Raw genomic sequence first — 19,256 nt, forward strand, 5'->3', positions numbered from 1 at the left:
ATAGTTCATTTTTGCCCTTGCTTCCCTTGCCTTTTGCGTTGTTCCTATTGGCCTTCAGTTTTAAAAACAGTTATCTAGAGTGTCTTAGTGGCTCAGTAGGTTAAGTGTCTGCCTTGGGCTCAGGTCATGATCTCTGGGTCTTGGGATCAAGCCTCTCATATCAGGCTTCCTGCTGAGTAGGGAGTCTGCTTCTCTCTCTCTCTCTCTCCCTTTGCCCCTCCCCACTGCTCATTCTCTCTCTCAAATAAAATCTTAAAAAAAAAATGAAAAGTGATTATCCTAGGGATTAAATGAAATGATTGTAAAAAGTGTCTGTGAACTGCAAAGAACTTTGCATATGGTCTATAATACTATACTAGAATTAAATAGTTGAAGAAATAGCCTTTAACTTTGTCTTCTGCTAATACAGCAAAAAACTGCCCAAAGTACAGCTGTTTGTGTTACAAAGTGCTTCCCACAAAAAGTAAAATACAGGAAGAATTATAAAAATTCTTTTTCAAAAAATTGGATTCAAGTTGCTTGAAATAAAGTCTACACACTTGGCATGGTCATCTTCAAAAAGCCCTTTAAATAAGAGCTAAGAGGGGTTAGAGATGAATTTTCAGACATAAATACTAAGGAGCTTCAAAAACTTTGGAGATTGATTGATTGATTGATTGATTTTATCTTAAGATAGTGCTCCACAGTGGAAGGGATCTGTTCATGGTATCTGGTTAGGTCTTTGTAGATGTTGAGACCTACATTAGCAGAACTGTGCATTCAGCATGCCCTGCTTGGCTAGTGGTAGTGTCTTTTGCATAGCACATTCATTCCTGAAGGACTTTCCATATGAATCCATACATTTTTTAAAAAATGTCAGTGATATACTTCATCTTGATCATACTTGGCATTATGTGAGAACTGTAGCCTGAGCCAGGGTCCCTGCTGAGAAAAATGAAATTCACCCTTCTGAAAGCCTTCAATATTTTCCTTTCCTTGTAAAGGCCCTAGTGAGTAATGGAGGCATGGTACTCTGTTTCAGTCAAATTATTATAGCACTCATTAGGGCATTTGTAGCCCAAGTCTAGGACCTGATTATCTTTTACTTAAAATGTTGAAGGTGCCTATAAATTTAATTTCCCCATGTTCATTATGCCTCATACCAATTTTTCATTTTCTAGGCTCACAGAGAAATTTTTCCCAAACTCTGCTCCAGGTGGTTGTATCACTCTTCAGTTCTGAAACTTTTCACTCTCTAATCTCTATTCAGTAAAACACAGAACAACAGGGGTGCCTGGGTGGCTCAGTGGGTTAAGCCTCTGCCTTCGGCTCAGGTCATGATTCCAAGGTCCATATCCGGCTCTCTGCTCAGCAGGGAGCCTGCTTCCCTTCCTCTTTCTCTGCCTGCCTCTGTGCCTGCTTGTGATCTCTGTCTGATAAATAAATAAATAAAATCTTTAAAAAAAATACAGAATAACACTTTTGTATACTCTTCCTTGAATTGGCCCCAAATTATGCTTGCCTTTCAAAAGATACCTCAGAGGTTCTGTGTGCCAGCCCCCCAGGACTACAGATGTCACTGTCTACCAGAAAGTCTCTCCTCTGTCTTTGCTCAGTGTACTCCCATCCTTAGTAGCCTGATCTTTCCCCCCTTGTTCCTTTGCATTCCTCTCTATTCTGAGCCTTTTTTAACCAGCTGCGATGCAAGACTTGTAGTAAAATGTGTGGGGTTCCAACTCTCTACTATAAATATTAGTCCGTCTAGAGTTAGAAACCGTGACTGATGGCCTGTGGATTATCAGCGCATGTGTAAAGTTCCAGCCCGTATCTTCTTCTTCCATCACTGCTATAATGGGGAGAAGCAGAGGCTTCCAAGATCTTGGTGGCAACATCTACCTAATGATGTCATTACTTAGAAGAGGAAAGTGGATGGGTGGATTAATCCAGCTCTCAAAGCGTCAGTGCTCTCTGTAGGCATAGTTGGAAAATGGCAGAATAAGCCTCTGTGACGCGTTGCATAAGAACAATCAGATCAACTCAACGACTTGTGCTGATGCTCAGAGAAGAAGAACAAAACTCAAGCTATCCTGTCGTCAGTCACATAACCAGTTTTTTTCTGGGCATGTTTGCAAAGTCCACTGGAATAGTATTAGTAGACTCGTTTATCCTCGAGCACAGTCAGTCTTTTCTCTCAGGCATCTCTATTCTGACCGGGCATCTTTCTGACTGACATGTAACGGGCAAGATTTTGGAATTTGTCTTTACATGGGAAGGTGTGGTGTAGAGCGTTAAAGCTACGTGACTTGGATTTGAATCCTGGCTCTGGCGCAGACTCATTTTGGTATTGGGTACAAATTACTACGCCCTAGGTCTCAGTTTCAAAAGTTGTAAAATAAGAGTATTTTTTTTTCTTCATTGGGCTGCTATGAAATTTAATACAGTTTGTAAAGCTCATGAGCATAGTGTCTGATATGTGGTAAATACTCCATAGATGTTAGCCCCAGTGATAATGGTGATAATGCAGAATGTGTGCTAAAATGAGATGTCGTCAGGTGGGAGCACATTGTGGCTGCTGGCTGAGTTAGCATGGCAGTTTTAGGGTCCCAGTACTTTTCTCTTTTCCTGTGTTAGTGGAAGCTAATGGCAGGTTGCTCTGCCTTCTCATCTTGCCTGAACAGCGAGGAGGCTTTTCTTTCTAAGTGTACCATTCACAGCATCCAGGGGATGTTCATTGATTGCCCCCTTTGAGGCTGGCCCTGTGCTGTGACCCGGAAGTGAACAGCTCTTCCCTGAACAACTTATGACTTAGGAAAGGAAACACACAAAGAAACCCATAGTTTTCCTATCATATACTAAGTGCTAAGATAAATCACATTTAGTTAAGATAAAAACTCAGCTATGGTTGCAGAATTGAATTAAAAGCGTTTGCAGACTATCTTGTCCACTGTAGCACAGTCCATTTGAACAACCTCTGCCCTGGATTATAACACAAGATTCACCGAATGATCATATCGCTTCACGTGAATGCCAGAAGTGGAAACAGTGTTGGGATACCTGGTTCCTAAGGCCGAGATAACTAGGCAGGCTTAGGGTGACTTTGTGGATGAAATCAGAAAGTGGCGATAAGTAGAAGTTTTATTCAAGGTATAATGTGGGCTTTGAAATTTGGGACCCCTCCTCGGAAGATATCATGTCAGTTTTGGCAATATGAAGCAAGAATAAATATCAGGATGTGTGGCATAAAATTGAAGGGCCAGTAATTCAGCTAGTATCCAAGTCACTGAATCTGTTAGTAGAAATAAAGAACAGGCTACAAACCTGATGGGAAAGTTTTTATTGGAAGAAACATTTCTAGCTTTGTGCTATATTAGAGAGATCAAGGGCTAGGCATGAATTTGGATTCAAATGCTGGTTCTTCCGCTTACTGCATATGTGAATTAAATAAGCAGCCACTTTGTTTGCCTACATGTAATTTGTGATGGTAGCATTCATAACATTCCTGTGGGAAATCAGGTCTGTACAAGGGCAGGATTGTTGCTCAACACTGTAGTTGTCTCTCTTGAAAAATATAAATACTGAAGAGGAGCAGCTGTCTCCAAAATTTTTTGAATGTTCTAATTCAGTTTGGGCATGTGGACATTATGTAGCCCACAAAACAAGATTCTAACATTAAAAATAACAACAATAAAATAAGTATATGATAACCTTCCACAAAGCATTGATTAAAAAAAAAAATCAGGCTCTTACCAATTCAGTGTTCTAAATCCTGCTGCCTTGCTTGTGTGTGGGCGGGGGAAAGGGAGGTGGTGTGGCAATGGGGCAAGAGTTTCCCACTGGTAAGAGAAGCAACATAGAAACCTGTTTACTACTACTACTACTACTACTACTACTACTACTACTACTACTTCTTCTTCTTCTTCTTCTTTTTCTGGAGAAAGAGTGCATGTGGGGAGGGAGGCATGAGGAGAGGAAGAGGGAGAGAGAGAATCTTAAGCAGACTCTGGACTGACTGAGCATCACCATAGGGGTGGAGGAGGTGGGGGGGGGCTCCATTTCACTCTGAGATCTTGACCCGAGACAAAATCAAGAGTCAGTCACTTAACCACCCAGGCACCCTGAAACCTGTTAATTTCTTAAGTAATACTCCTATCCTGTCTCATGGGCATCTAGGAATTCCTTGCTTCAAGACTCATTGGCCTTGAGATGATTTCTATGTATTCTCTTGTGGTAGTGGTCTTTAGATATTTCTAAAAATGTTTCATGAAACTGAACTGACAACCCATTCTGGCATCCTTGCCTAATGAATATCATGAAAATGCGTGACGCTCGTTTTTGTTCTTTACCACTTTGCTGTCTTTGGTGTGAGAACCAACCACTGCTCTATTGGGTGATGAACCTCACATTAGGAAGAAAATTCTTCCTATAGTCACCATTCCTAAGCTAGCTGAGTTACAGTTCCTGGGGACAGGTATTTCAGAGTATTCATGAAGATCACAAGGGACATGAAATTACTTAAAGGTAAATGAATCCAAGGCACAGTGATTCTTTGTTTTGCTGAGTTACACTGACCATCCTTTTGTGTATTTACATTGCTTTTCTAAAACAGTGAAGACAAGTCTTCATTAACTTAGATTGTGGGTTTAATTGATACTCATCTCCCTAGATTATTGGACAGGGACTGGGGGGCCTTGGAGCCCATTCTCAGGTCTTCCATTGACTTAGAGTTACTTCAGGCTTGTGGCTGGATCTTTGTGCCTTTAGCCATGTGTAAAATGAGAATATTTATCAATGGGAAATTTATTAGTATCCCAAAGTGCTTGGGATTTGTGAAGGGTTTTTCACTTACATATTTTTTTCCTGGGTTATAGAAGTATACAGAGTATACTGTTGATGTAGAGTTAATATAATCATCCCTGGAGAGGGATATGTCTGCAGAAAGCAGCCAAAGGATGACATCCCTGGGGCTGGGCCCTGGGTCTGCCTTCTAAGGCAGGGAAAATTCCTGGAGTTGACTGGGCTGCTGGACTTCAAGATGCTCAGATCAGAGCTCTCCTGCTGGCTGACTTTGGGCAAGTTACATAATCTGTGTGAGCCTCAGTTCCCTCCTTGTAAAATGAAATGATGGGAATGATAATGGTAGTATTTCAGAGGGTTGTTATGGTAAAAATGAGATAATGATTGATGTAGGCATCCAGAGCCTGGATGTCACATGCTGTAGGCTCTGTAAGCGTCCTTTTTTTTTTTTTCTTTTCCTCCTAGTTTTAAACAAATTGATAAAGAAGAAAAAAGAATTGGCAGACATCAGTGCAATTACCAATTTATTGTTATTTTTTTAATCTCAGCTTTTATTTAGCTTTGTGGCTGCAAACAAAGAAGTATAGCTTAGTCTGAATACCAAAACTAAAACTCACTTTAGTTCACTAAAACTGAATGTCAGAATTGGGTAGACTTAGTAACTTAGCTTAGTCTGAGAATATATGCACCAGATTATTAAGGGATCCAAACTCTGAGGAGAAGGATATGGGCAGAGGAGAATGTTCATTTTTTGCTAATAGGTGCTGAATTTACTCCTACATTGCTTTCATTTTTGAGTGCCTTTATATTAAGATTATAACCTAACAATAGTTATTTAAAAGAGGAAATACATTGTTGTTGTTTTTTTTCTCTGCATTTCCTCCGGAGGTGACCTCTACAGGTCATCTCAGTCATCACCCCACTTTTGGACAGTGTTTTGCCTTCTCATTTCCCTTCTGGCCCTGTTCTTTTGTTCCTCTCCTACCCACATCCCTATGTAGTCAGAGATATGATTGGATGGCGGCAAAGGGACAATATTTCTTTCCTCGATCTCACACTTGTCTTGGTGCATAAGTAGGTGCAGGTAGCATCTTTTTAAATATCTCCTTCTTGAGCTGTTATAAATCTGAACAGATAGGGGGTGGCTGGGTGGCTCAGTGGGTTAAGCCTCTGTGTTCGGCTCAGGTTATGGTCTCAGGGTCCTGGGATTGAGCCCCACATGGGGCTCTCTGCTCAGCGGGGAGCCTGTTTCCTTCTCTGTCTCTGCCTGCCTCTCTGCCTACTTGTGTTCTCTCTCTTTCTGTCAAATAAATAAATAATATATATATATATATATATATATATATATATATATATATTTTTAAATCTGAACAGATGATGGGTGGAGAAAGACTATTTGTTTTTCTGCTCTAACCCTATGTATCTTTTCTTCTACAGGTCAACAACGGATTTGAAGTTTTGAAGGATGGGTAAAGACTTTCGTTATTACTTCCAGCATCCCTGGTCTCGCATGATTGTGGCTTACTTAGTGATCTTCTTTAACTTCTTAATATTTGCGGAGGACCCGGTTTCTCATAGCCAAACAGAAGCCAATGTTATTGTTGTTGGAAACTGTTTTTCGTTTGTAACAAATAAATACCCTAGAGGAGTTGGCTGGAGAATTCTGAAGGTGCTTCTATGGCTACTGGCCATTCTCATAGGACTAATAGCTGGCAAATTTCTGTTCCATCAACGTTTGTTTGGTAAGTACCCATGAAATGTAATGTTGATAACTATTGAACTCTGTTCTTCAAGATAGAGCTCTGTTATATCTAAAGGCCAATTTAGGATGCATTTTAGTTTGCCCTCCAATCTTAATTTGCGTTGCCCTGTTGAAGCTAGGTTCTTCCGCTAGTCTCTGTTCAATGGTATACTTTTCTATGGCCCAAGGAAAATTAGCATGACGTAAAATTAGTACTGAACCTATTTTCAAAAAATGGCTTTGGTGCTAAAATCAATGTGTGTGTAATCTTATTTAAAGAAGACATGAAAATAGCTCTTTTCCCTATATTATAAAGAGTTTGCCTTCATGTCACACCATGTTTTCATTAAAGTAACTTAACCATGGCTTGTATATTTACATTTGTTGTTTATTCTGGGAATTAGAATGGTAACTCTAACTTTTTACCCTCTGGGGTTTTTTTTGAACTTTGGTTTTAGGATGTTTATTTTGAGCCTATTCAACCACAGAATGTATAGTGCAGAATCCCTTGGTAGCATGCAATGGACAAAGACTATTAGTTTAAGCGAAGAAAGGTAATTTACTAGAAGGGATATTTCACAGAGACCAAGGATAGAATTCATTTTGATAATTGGGATAAATGGAACCTGGGGCTTGAATTCTTATTTTTTAATTTTTTTAAAAATAATTAATTAATTAATTAATTAATTAATTTGACAGAGAGATCACAAGTAGGCAGAGAGAGAGGGGGAAGCAGGCTCCCTGCTAATCAGGGAGCCTGATTTGGGGGTGGGTGGGGGCTGCAGTGGCTTGATCCCAGGACCCTGGGATCATGACCTGAGCCAAAGGCAGAGGCTTTAACCCACTGAGCCACCCAGGCGCCCCTGAGGCTTGAAATCTACCAGGATCTTCTTTTTCCCAGTTTCTCTAACTTACCTATTTTATTCTCTGTTCACACTGAATATCAGTTTACATCTTTTCAGAGAGACTGGCTTGACTCTCTTGGTCCCAAAGTTTAGACTCTTGGAAAAGAGGCTGATGTTGACCCAGGTTGAGTGTGTTTTCCGCCTTTCATCTAATTGATTTGGCCAGAAGATGGGTGATACTTATCCAACAAATATGCATTGATCACTTATTACATGCCAGAAATATTCTAGAGAGTGAATAAAAAACCAGGGTCTAGGGAAGCCTGGGTGGCTCAGTCAGTGAAGTGTCTGCCCTCAGCTCAGGCTATGATCCAAGGGTCCTGGGATGGCAGCAGGACTAGGGTCCTTGCTCAGCTGGAAGCCTGTTCTCCCTCTGTCTGCCTCTCCCCTTGCTTGTGCTCTCTTTCTCTCTCTTACAAATAAATAAAATCTTTAAAAACGTTCTTTAAAAAAAAAAAGCAGAGTCAGGGCACGGATTGCATGGAGCACTGAGTGTGGTACAAAAACAATGAATACTGTTATGCTGAAAAAAAAAAAAAAAGCAGAGTCTATGCCCTCATAACAACTTACATCCCCCAGGATGGAGAAAGACACTAAAAACGTACAGTATGCAAAGAGGTGGTAAGTGCTGGGGGAGGGGGATGGTGGGAACGAAAGTTTTATTTATTTATTTATTTATTTTAAAGATTTTATTTATTTATTTGACAGAGAGAAATCACAAGTAGATGGAGAGGCAGGCAGACAGAGAGAGAGAGGGAAGCAGGCTCCCTGCTGAGCAGAGAGCCCGATGTAGGACTCGATTCCAGGACCCCGAGATCATGACCTGAGCTGAAGGCAGCGGCTTAACCCACTGAGCCACCCAGGCGCCCGGGAAAGAAAGTTTTAAATGCTGCTGGGCCAATTAGAGAACTTAGTAATAAAACATTATAAGATTATAAGATCACAGGTGAAACAGTGTGTGTATTTTCAATCTAGAAGCTTGGTTAGAAACAATGGTTTCTAGAAGCTTGGTTAGATGGCAATGGTTTAAGGAAAAAACAAATTAAAAACATAGATATACACACATAGTATTACTTATATGTTCTTTTAAATCTCTAGTCAAACTATGGCCATCTGTTTCTAGGACATAAATTTATAAAATGTACATATTTTATATATATTATGTATGTACATAGTTTCAAGAAGTTTGGTGAGGAACCGAAAGGAAGTGGGAAATAGCTAAAAATGGAAGAAGGACCAAGGAAAGATTTTGTTGTTGGTGGTGGTGGTGCTGGTGTTGAGGAGTGAGGTTAATTGATCTGCTTGTCGTTTTGGGGGAAAGACATTGAAATGAAGATAAAGATATAGAAGGAGAGCTCTCTGAAGGTTTCTCTGCTTTATTTATTTTATGTTTTTTTAAAGATTTTATTTATTTGAGAGAGTGAGTGAGCGCACATGAGGGATGGGGAGGGGCAGAGGGAGAGGGAGAAGCAGGCTCCTCACTGAGGAAGGAGCCCATTTTAGGACCCTGAGATTAGGACCTGAGCCAAAGGCAGATGCTTAACTCACTGAGCCACCCACATGCCCTTCTCTGCTTTATTTATGACTTAGGACCCAGAAATAATGGCCTTAGTGAAGACAGGTGAGAGACCCCAGTTGCTCAGAGATTGTCATGAGAGGGATGAAGGTTTGTATTCTAATACGTACCTTGGCGGGAGGAGGAGTAGACAGGCAGGTGGTGATCTGATCATCTGTATCTCATTATGAAGAAGAGCTAAAGATAAAGGTGTTGGATGATGCAAGGGGTTTAAGAAAGTGGCTAAGGTTTGGAAGAGCCACCCTAGGGAGTGTAGATGCTAGCTGACTAGGGACAAAAAGAAGGGTTACTGATGATCACCGAGGGCTGTTGGGGTTGGCCACAATAAATTGGAATGACATCAGTCTGAACTGCTAAGCAGTTTTCTTTATGAGAGCTCAGTCACCTGGAACAGAATTCCAGAGTGATTCATCTGGGTGGGGACGGCTCAGGCTTGCAGTATTGGAAACAAAGGATAGAAAATAAATGGAGGGTTCTAATAAAAAAAGTATTGTTTTGATTAAAAGGGGTCTGGCTGGGCATGGAAAAGAGGTAAGGAAGATTGATGGTCTGGGAGGAGCCGGCAAGGACTGGAAGACTGGGTGATACTGCACAGGTGAAATGGAAGTAAGAAAAGGGCAGGGATTTATGGATGTGGTGCGATGCCATGTTGTACTGAAGGACAGCCATTCTTCAGTGGTGATTTCTAACTATGGTGTGGCCTTTATGAGTGCCAAGTAAAGTGCAGAGATAGGTCATGAGAGAGAGGGTATCTTGGAACTGGGTGTTAGTGAGGCCATCTACCAAACACTGAACAAGCATGGTGTTGTGCATGACATTGATAACGATGGGTGAGGTTAAGGTGAGGGTGAGCGGGGGAGGTTAGTTTCAAAAACTGGTTCAGGAGTGCTGGCAGACAAAACACTAGACGTCTGTTACGTCCAGCAGTGATGGCTGGATGTGTTTGTGATCCATTCAGTAGATTTGCTCAGAGTAGAAAGGTAAGGCAAGCTTGGACAAAATATCCAGTTTAGAGAAAAGTTATCGACTTATATTAAGATTGGTCAAGAATCGTATGGTTAAGGTCATGGTATTAATAATAAGGGCAAATCATTTGATTCTGTAATTTCTACATTTTGTTAAGTTATTCTATTATAAAATCTAATATTTTATACTAAAATCACATCTCATTATTGGCTTATTTTTCAAATTCTCCTGTTGGTATAAATAATTCAGCCCTGAAAAAAATCACTCTGGATTTCAAATGTGTGTTGAGTACTAATTATTTTGAGGTAGTGCAAAAGTGTGTCCTTTTTTTTTTCCTGCTTACCATAGGAAAGATTCTGTAATATAGTTAGCTTTATCACTTCTCTTTGGCAATTTCTTTTTTTTATTACTAAAAAATCTATGAAATTATATGGGTTATTAGAGAAGAAATGATAACCTTTTGCAAATCTTGGTGGTAAGTGAAAAAATAACTGGATTCCTGATTGAATTTTCTAGTGAAGTGCAAACTTGTCTTCTATCTCTCGTCATCTCCCTTCATGACCATTATGTCTTCCTTCATTCACAAAATGGTGATCATTTGCTCCTAATAGTTCTGCCCTTCTCCAATTAATTCTGGGTTTTGCTGCTGGAATAATTTTTCTACATGGCTAAATGGCTCCTATTACCTACAAAATAAAATCTAAACTCCTTTGATGGATAGCCAAAGCTCTTGATGATTTACTCCTGCCTGACTTCAAAACTGGTCTCTTGACATTCCACAGTTTTTGAATTATTTGCAGGTCCTCACACCTGCTGGGTTCTCTCATGCCTCTGTGTCTTTGTGTATGTATCCTGCTTCTTGCATCATGTTCAAGCCCCTTCTTGTTAACTTGGTTGATTTCTCTTTTTTTCTACATCCAAGTTTAAGCATTATCTCCTCTTTGACACTTTTCCTGACTCCCTTCTGTCAGATGTTGTCTTCTCTCCAGCTCCCACTGTGTCTACTTGCAACAAAGAATGTACAGCAGGGTACTCGGGAACTGACAGCCTTGCAGCGTTATGGAAAAGAATCCAAAATTTAATGCCAGCACAAACATTGTTTTATTGGCTTGGGGTGTGATTAATGTTTCCATCCTTGTTCCCAAATAACTAGCATTAATACATAATTTTTCTTTAAGAGGCCATATTTAAGCCTTTAACAGTTTGCAGGTGCATGCTTGTGGTGGGTGGTGGTGATGGTGTACTGGTGTGTATGTGGGGAGGGGTGAGATTGCTAATTGCAAGCACAGAAATTGCAAGCATGGAAATTGGAGTGGTTTACAAAATAATCAAAATCATTTTGTGAGATCAGCTAAACACCCTCTTTTTTGTTAATCCTCTGATGAAATGCCAAAAAAAAAGTGTTGAATAGAATGCCCCTCTTTCTTTCATTGCCCCTTTCATTTCATTAACTCGTGAGTCTTCCCTTACTTATGTTATTATGGAAAATCTCTTCCTGGTAGACTCCGGAAGGACAGTGTCTGGAAGGACAACATCTTATGGCCCAATTAGAGCATGCATGAGGAGCAGTGGTAAATCTGTGAGCACAGAATTTAATCTAGTTTGTTGGTTAATTTTATTTTTATGAGGCATAAATATTACAGTTTTGTGGCTATTGAGTTAACTGCATGAAATCTCCTCATGATTTATAATTTGTAATGTTAATTATCCCAAACAAAAATGGTGACTCTTGCAAATCAGAAATTGCATGTTATCAGGAACACAAATGATTAAATGCATTTTAGATTACCCCCTCTCACCTTTGCTGTATGATTGCAGTAATGTGAGAGGTTAGTTTTTCTACCTTAGCACTAAACCTTTTATTGTTTCAGGCTGATCAAAAATCCCACATTTCCCAAATGTGGAAAATAATTTAGGAACACATGGGAAATCATAATGGATACATTTCAGAAAAATTTCTGTCGGTTTAACACTGAATCTTGTTGAGGTCAGAACTATATTTGGATTTATGAAAGTTGAATTCCATTGGAATAATCTCCCAGAGCCTCTCTCTTCCATTTGATGTAGATGATTTCCATTGTTTAAAAAAATAAGTATAATGCATCCTAGCCTTTTGGAAAATTATACGTTATACATTGGAGAAACCCATGAATAGAGAAATCCAAAGATTTCTGTTGATAAGAGTTATATAAAGAAATAAGCTTACTCAAGAAATCCTTTTTATTTGAAATGATTTACAAAGACATATATGCTTAATACAATAGGAATAGAAAAGAAAGACCGCAGAAAAGAGAGAGAATTAAGTATGTTTTGATTTCATGAGGTGTTACCTGGTTGGTGTCAAGCTTTCTTGGAGCCTCGGCAAAAGAAGAACTGTGATCTGTTACATAGCTTTGGATAACAGAAATGGTGGAAATTGCACGTTTCACAAAGGAATCTTTCTTTGCACTAAATTTTGGAATTTCCTTGCTCTAAATTCTGGTAAAGGATTTCTTTTTTCTTTAGTTCGTAGGAGAGTCACTGACTAGTATAGTGGCAAAGACAGAAATAGATTTCACATTCTTGTATCTTAAAGCAAACTTTCATAAAAGTTTAGAGGTTAACTTTCAAGCATAAAAGCAATTCCATGATTTTTTATTTTCTATTTATTTATTCCCTGAAAGTAATTCTGTGAAGTGCAGAGTGACCAGAGTGTAAATATTGCCTTCCAGTGGGATAACTTTATCCGAGCATGAATCTTAGACCATCGAGATTGTGACAAATATATTTCTCAAACAAACCTCTCCTGCTATTTGTCTTCCCTATTTTCTTCTTATTTGCTAATTTGTGCAGAGATCCTCTGTTAGTTTCTTAACATGGATGGAGGGCAGGGGGCAGAGCTGAGAGGTATAGGATATGAAAATGATTCAGCACCTGTTAGCATTGCACAGTTCCTTTTTAAAAACAGACATATTTGTGTATACAATTATTTGTAAAATTGTTTCACTAATGTCTGGGTTCCTGGCTATACCAGAAGCCTCAGGAGGGCAGAGCTGATGTTGTGTTGCTTTTCGTTTAACCCTTGGTGCCTGAAACAATGCTGGAACACAGTAATATTTGATAAATTTGAATGAAAAATTAAATTAATCCTCTTTTGTCTTTTACATGTTGCCTTCTTACTGTAAGCTATTGAAGGGTATTCATTTGCTCATTCATAAAATATGAGACATGGTCTCTGCTCTCAAGGAGTTTAAAATCTGGTTAAAGGGACAGGATACATATGCATGAAAAATTAATTACTCTGATAATACAAGGAAGTGCCTATCAAGTATCTAATGAATAGTGCAGACTGTGAGAGCTATGGGAATTCAAGAAAGAGATCATGGTGGGCTGGGAAGGCAAAAGGCAACTTTGCTGCCAAAGTGGGATCTAAGCTGAGTCTGAAGCATGAGTGGGTTGGAAATAGATAGGATGCAAAGAATGCATTACAGATTTCAGGTCACGGGGTAGATGGTGTGAGTCGAAGAGATGAAAACAACTTAGCTTTTTTTGGAGTCAGGGAAAACAGAGGAAGTCATGCTCATTTTAAAGGGAGTGAAAAGTTTGCATTAGGAAGGAGCAGGAGAGGTAGTAGAACGGTGGGTCAAGGCTAAATTCTTCCTTGGGTCTTGAAGTACCAGTCTCATCCTTGGCAATTTATCTATTCCAGTGTGGTCTTTGAGTCAAGGAAAGCATTTGAACGAGATGGGAGATGATGACAAGATTCTCCTGAATCAGAATGAAGCAGAATCTAGTGGGAATTGGAGAGGGGCAGGTTAGGGCCCTAGAGTAGAAAGGAAAGGAGGAAGGTGTTTTTGGAGCCCCTTGCAGCCATTCGGGCTACTCTGGCCTAGGGTTGGGGCATTGGGCAGCAAGATGGGCTCATGCAGAACCTTGTGAAGCTTCAACGATTGATGGGATGGACATGGTGAGAGTAGGGTAAAGTACAGGTAATGAGATTGGGTGAGTGACTTAAGGGAGTGATTATTTTATTTAAAAAAAGAGAGAGAGAAGGGAGTTATTAGGAGAATATACTTAGAGGAGATAATACATTTAGGAAATGGTGGGATCAGGTAATGAGAACACGGGCAATGGACCATTTACCTTCAGAGGTGCTCAGAACAGGACAGGACATGTTTGCTGAACTGAATCCAGGCACACACCGTTTTTTTATCCAGACCCAGAGACCAGATGTTCTTCAGAATTCAGTGCTGTGCCTGTGTCTGGTAGCTGGCCCTATGGGGTTGAGGAATCACTCCCTTATCAAACACATTGTCAGAACCGTCCCTGGATATATACGTATTCAAATGAAGTGGTGCAAATAAATGAAGACTATAAACAGCCTCAACTCAGTATAGCTTAGGTTTTGCTGCTAAATGAATTGAGGTTTGGTCAGGTCTTGCCAAGGGATCAGTTACAAAGATCAGAATCTTTGGATTTCAGCATTTCAGAAACTGGATAATGGACGTATACTTGCGTATAAGCCACATTTCATATACATGTTTGGTGCCCCAAAATAGCCAGCTGCAGAGAAATCATGATGTTTTTAGAGACTTGTTATTAAAAAAAAAAGAAAGAAAAGAAAAAGAATGGTTTGACTAATAACTAGACATCTATAAAAGAAGAATGCATGTTGAAGGGGGATTTTCCTTGTGTTGATATCATGAGAAATATTAATGAATTTGCTATTTTTTTGTGTACCTAGGTCTGTTTTAGTGTAAATAGGAAGTTCTGAATAAAACATTCTCAGTACATCCAGAAATTTGAAAAGACAAAATCTATGATTTTTTTCTTTATTTTTATTTTAGCAAAAAGGCCGTTTTCCATAAAATACCAAGTAACTCCACAATGTTCTGCCATTTAATGAATTGAATAAAGCTAAATGCTTGTTTTCTGTTGTCTTAGTTTTAAGCCTAATCTGAAATTCTTTTCTTTGTGTTTGAGCTATGCATATGACTTTATCATTTCAAAATAGAAAAGATTCAGACGTCCCAGAAAGTGTGGGCAAGATAGTCATGGTGATACACAGTATCAAAACATGAAGAAACAGATTTAATCATACATTTATGAAGGAAAAGCACTATTTTAATGTAATGGTATGAATGCCATTACATCGTATACCATTAATGGTATGATACAACCTCCTTTGTGTTAATTTGGGATCTGAATATCTGAATAGTATAAATGGATCCTCAAATTTATCCTGATAGTTGATAGTACATTAAGAACATCGGTATTTATTACTGCTCAGGGTGATTTTAACAGCTGATTATTTTAAGTATTATACTCTCACATAAGGACTTCCTTTTGGAGGAATTACTTGAACAAATGCTGTATATGTAGCTAAATGCTACTTAGAATATCTGTAATTTTAAGGTCTTTAAAAAAGATTTTATTTATTTATTTATTTGACCAACAAAGATCACAAGTAGGCAGAGAGGCAGGCAGAGAGAGAGGGGGAAGCAGGCTCCCTGCCAAGCAGAAAGCCCGATGCGGGGCTCCATCCCAGGACCCTGGGATCATGACCCAAGCCAAAGGCAGAGGCTTTAACCCACTGAGCCACCCAGGTGCCCCTAATTTTAAGTTTTGTCTTCTCAAAATACCATATTTGATACTCATGATGGTCATTATTCAAATATTTATTACCATCTTCATTCTCAACCAGTGTATACCATGTGCCAGAACCTTCCTTTTTCTTCCACTTGAGTTGTCGACACATAATTCCTTTTTGAAAAGTAAAATAATTTTAGTCAGAAATAACTGCAGAATTCAAGGGAGAAAAAAATGTTATTCCAACACTTGAGAAAAATAATGAGAGAGAGCAAAAAGCAAAAGCTTTTGATATGAGAGGTTCAGAAAGGTAAGCTGGGAAATGATTGTTATTTAGCATTAAAATAATCCCCAGGGAACACCCTCTTCCCAGGTAGAACTCTTGAGGTCTAAGAGTTGGTGAACTCAGTAGCCCTTTACCAAAAAACTGCTGCTGCTTTGCCACTCTCTCTTCCAGAGCAGGAAAGGAAGGCGGGACTGAAGTCCCAGGCTTGCGGCCATTTCCTCCCACACCTTATTAGGTGTCTTCATTAGTGTGTGGCACGGCCAGTTGCGCAATCATTAGCGCTAAAAGGCAACCAGCCACAGCTTTCCAGCTTTCAGTGCGATAGGATCGTCTGGCGGCTCTGGTTCCCGTAGGACAGAGGATGCAAACACTGTAAAAGGATACCTCAAGGACTTCCCTGAACTAACTCAGGTTGGAGCATTGTAATTAAGCTGTTATTAACCAGGTAGCTTTCTAGATACCTTTTACTGAGCTTGATGTAAAGGAATCCTCAGAGGCTCAGGAACCTTGCCTCACCAGCCCAGGTCATTGCCTCCATTTCCTCTTCTGATTTTCCACCTATGGGAGGTAAAAGTAGAAATTCCTCATGGAAGCGATTATCCAATGGGATGGCAGCAGGCAGAGTCCCCGCTCGTGGTGCTGAGAGAAACCACTTCACTGATGAATGAAATAGAAGTAGACTGTTGACCGCAGGCTAAACAGTATGTAGTCAATAGGGAAGCTAAGAGTGCTTGAGCCCTTGATTCATTTTAAACCATGTTGATAGAAGTGGCTTATTGTTCAAATAAAGGGTCAAAAGGCCTAGGTGGGAGAGGATTGTGATGAGAGGACACTGACCAAAGTTTTCTCTGATTCAACTTCCTCCTTCCTTCTTCCTTCCTTCCTTTTTAAGATTTCATTCATTTGACAAGGAGCAGTGGGGTGGGGTGACAGAACAAGCACAAGCTGGGGAAGCGGCAGGCAAGGGAGAAGCAGGGTTCCCACCGAGCAGGGAGCCTGATGTGGGGCATGACTTCAGCTGAAGGCAGATGCTCAACTGACTGAGCCACCCAGGCACTGCTCCCTGGTTTGATTTCATTTGTCTTTTATTAATTTCTAAAACTAGATTATTTCTTGAAGATAGTTTCACTGGGTTAAAGTATTGCTTGCACCACTTAGGAGGTATGATGAACTAACAAAGATATTAATAATTGCCTTCCTTGGGAGATCTAGATCCAAAGGGTACATGTTGGGAGTGGGAGAACGTAGGAGAAGGTTCTGATGTAGTAACTGTGTTGCTGGTTGCTGTGCTGGATTCCAGATGAAGCAAGGAAAGAAAGGCCGTTAGACACCCAGGGGTCCATGGGGAGAAGGGCGGGGGAGGTCAGGCTGGAATAAGAACATATAGCCTCTCCAAAGACAAACAATCTGTTTCCAGTAGTGGCCTTCAAGTTGTGTATTGCATTTTGAGTATCGGTGTTGGTCAAAGCAATTCTGCTGTTTTGATTTGTTTCTCTCATGACTGCGGCCCTGACTTATTGTTGATGGTTAGACAGAAATGTGCAGGGTTGATTTGCCTGGCTCCAAGGTCATAGCAATAGCCAGCAGGACAATTGGAACATAAACTGAAGCCTCCTGATTCCCAGACAGGCACCTTTTCAGCCATCCCAGATGGCAAGCTGGCAGCAGGGGAGCCTGGTCCGCCTCGGGACTGGGTTGTGCTAGGCCACTCCCTACAGCTTCGTTCCACTTTGTGATCGGGATTTTTATCTGGCACCATCTCCTGCCTGCCCAGCGCTCTCTTTTGGGTAAAGAGTGTCATTTTGTTGACCCTGCAAGCAGTTGTCTAGTTCCAGGACAAAGCCTGTCATTGCCACTGACCCAGAAGATGTCAGCCCAGCACTGTCTGCCCTTGCAGCCACTGGCGAGCCCACATTCTGTGTTGGGCTTTACTTCCCTCTGATTCAAGAGGAATGTGATTACACATCAACGCTTCCCCAGACTCGTTAAGATCCTTTGCATACCCTTGAGGATATGCCCACTGAAATGGATAGACCAGCTGAGAGTAGACAAGAGAATACACACAGAAACCTGAGGGAGCAGGTCCCCGGAGCCCAGGGAAGTTCATCTTTGCATGGTAAAGTTTTAAACTTTGTATTTCTGCTGCCTCAACATTCCTGAAAGCAGGCTGTGAGCGCCCCACCTAGGTGACCAGGTGGCCCAGTGTGAGAAGGCTGGCACAAGCTGCCCTCTTGCCCTCCTCCCCTCTGACCTAGAGACATTCAGACACACCAGTGACATCCTCTCTCACCTTTGGCTTATGTACTTCTGACCCCCAATAAAGACACCTGCTTCCTCTTCTTACTCTCTTGGCTCCCCACCTGTTTGGTTGAGTCTGCTCCCTTGGCCCTCCATGGCTCCTTCCCCACCCCCCCCAGTGTGGCCCCCTACTGGCCTGCCCTGACTCTCTCCGATTAGTGAGGATAAGAAATGCCATTTTCCTGCCCCTCTCCTGTGTACACTCTGTGGCCAGGCCTGACTGACCATCTCATGAAAGTGTTAGGTCCCCCAATAATGGGTCCGTGATTAGAGGAGCAAGACTCATACAAAGCGAAGGTCAAGCAAAGCTTTATTTCACGCCAAGCATCAAGAATCAGACCGAATGTTTGGGGCCGCGCCTCTTACAGAGAGGCTGACACCTCTCTGCTTCTTTTAGCTTTTAAGGGCAAAGGCCATGTGGTTGGGCCTGGCCACACACAGGTGGCCAATGAGATTGTAACACACAGAGAAACCTGCACAGTCATGCTCAGTCACACATAAGTGACCAATTGAATTATAATTTACCTTAGTAGATATTTGAACCAGCCTATCACCTTGGTCAGAATTGGCGCCCAAAAGGTGCCCAAAGGGCGGGGGCCCATACTACTTGGTAGCTAGGGAGACAGTATGCGCCCCCCTCCCCACTAATTGGATGTCTCCACTTGGCCTGACCCACCCTTTATTTGGGCTTTGTTACCTGGGACTGGTTTTTGGGACTTGTTTTTAAGTAAGTACCTTGGGGGGGCGGGCAGGGACAGTTTAAGGGTTAAACAACAAAATTATTGTTTAACCGGATGGAAGCGCTCTGGCTAAATAGGTCCTTACAAAAGCATACAGAGCAGTGTTTCTTGCTGTTTCGTGACCTATCCCCTCTCTCTTTTATGTTCTTCCCAATGTATTCCTGTTTGAGCTGTGCCATCACTGACAAATACATTGAGTACCCATCATTTGCAAGGGACCGTGTTAGGCGCCATAAACTCTCGTCTTTCAGGAGCTTGTGGTGAGCTAAGATTAGACACACGTATGAAAATACAGCTGTAATAGGACTGTGATGTCAGCATATGATAACTGCCATGTAAGCAGGATGGACAGTCTATTCTGCAGGAGGCAAGAAGTCATTCCCAACAGAAATGGCCAAATGAA

The 19,256-nt window shown here is 40.9% G+C and overlaps 1 protein-coding gene across 4 annotated transcripts in view; it reads left to right on the top strand.

Annotated features, from left to right (window-relative positions):
• The window catches only part of TMEM117 (transmembrane protein 117), a 476,788-nt gene that overhangs the window by 4,504 nt on the left and 453,028 nt on the right, over nucleotides 1-19,256 (top strand). For 3 of the 4 annotated variants that reach the window (XM_059404805.1, XM_059404806.1, XM_059404807.1), the window contains exon 2: nucleotides 6,211-6,515. In XM_059404805.1, the coding sequence (XP_059260788.1) occupies nucleotides 6,239-6,515 (277 nt within the window). In that variant the 5' untranslated portion in view covers nucleotides 6,211-6,238. Of the gene's footprint in view, nucleotides 1-6,210; nucleotides 6,516-19,256 lie in introns of those variants that run through there. The other variant, XM_059404808.1, reaches the window with a different exon arrangement.

The sequence above is a fragment of the Mustela nigripes genome, chromosome 6 (assembly GCF_022355385.1).
Source record: "Mustela nigripes isolate SB6536 chromosome 6, MUSNIG.SB6536, whole genome shotgun sequence".
NCBI classification, from domain to species: Eukaryota; Metazoa; Chordata; class Mammalia; order Carnivora; family Mustelidae; genus Mustela; species Mustela nigripes.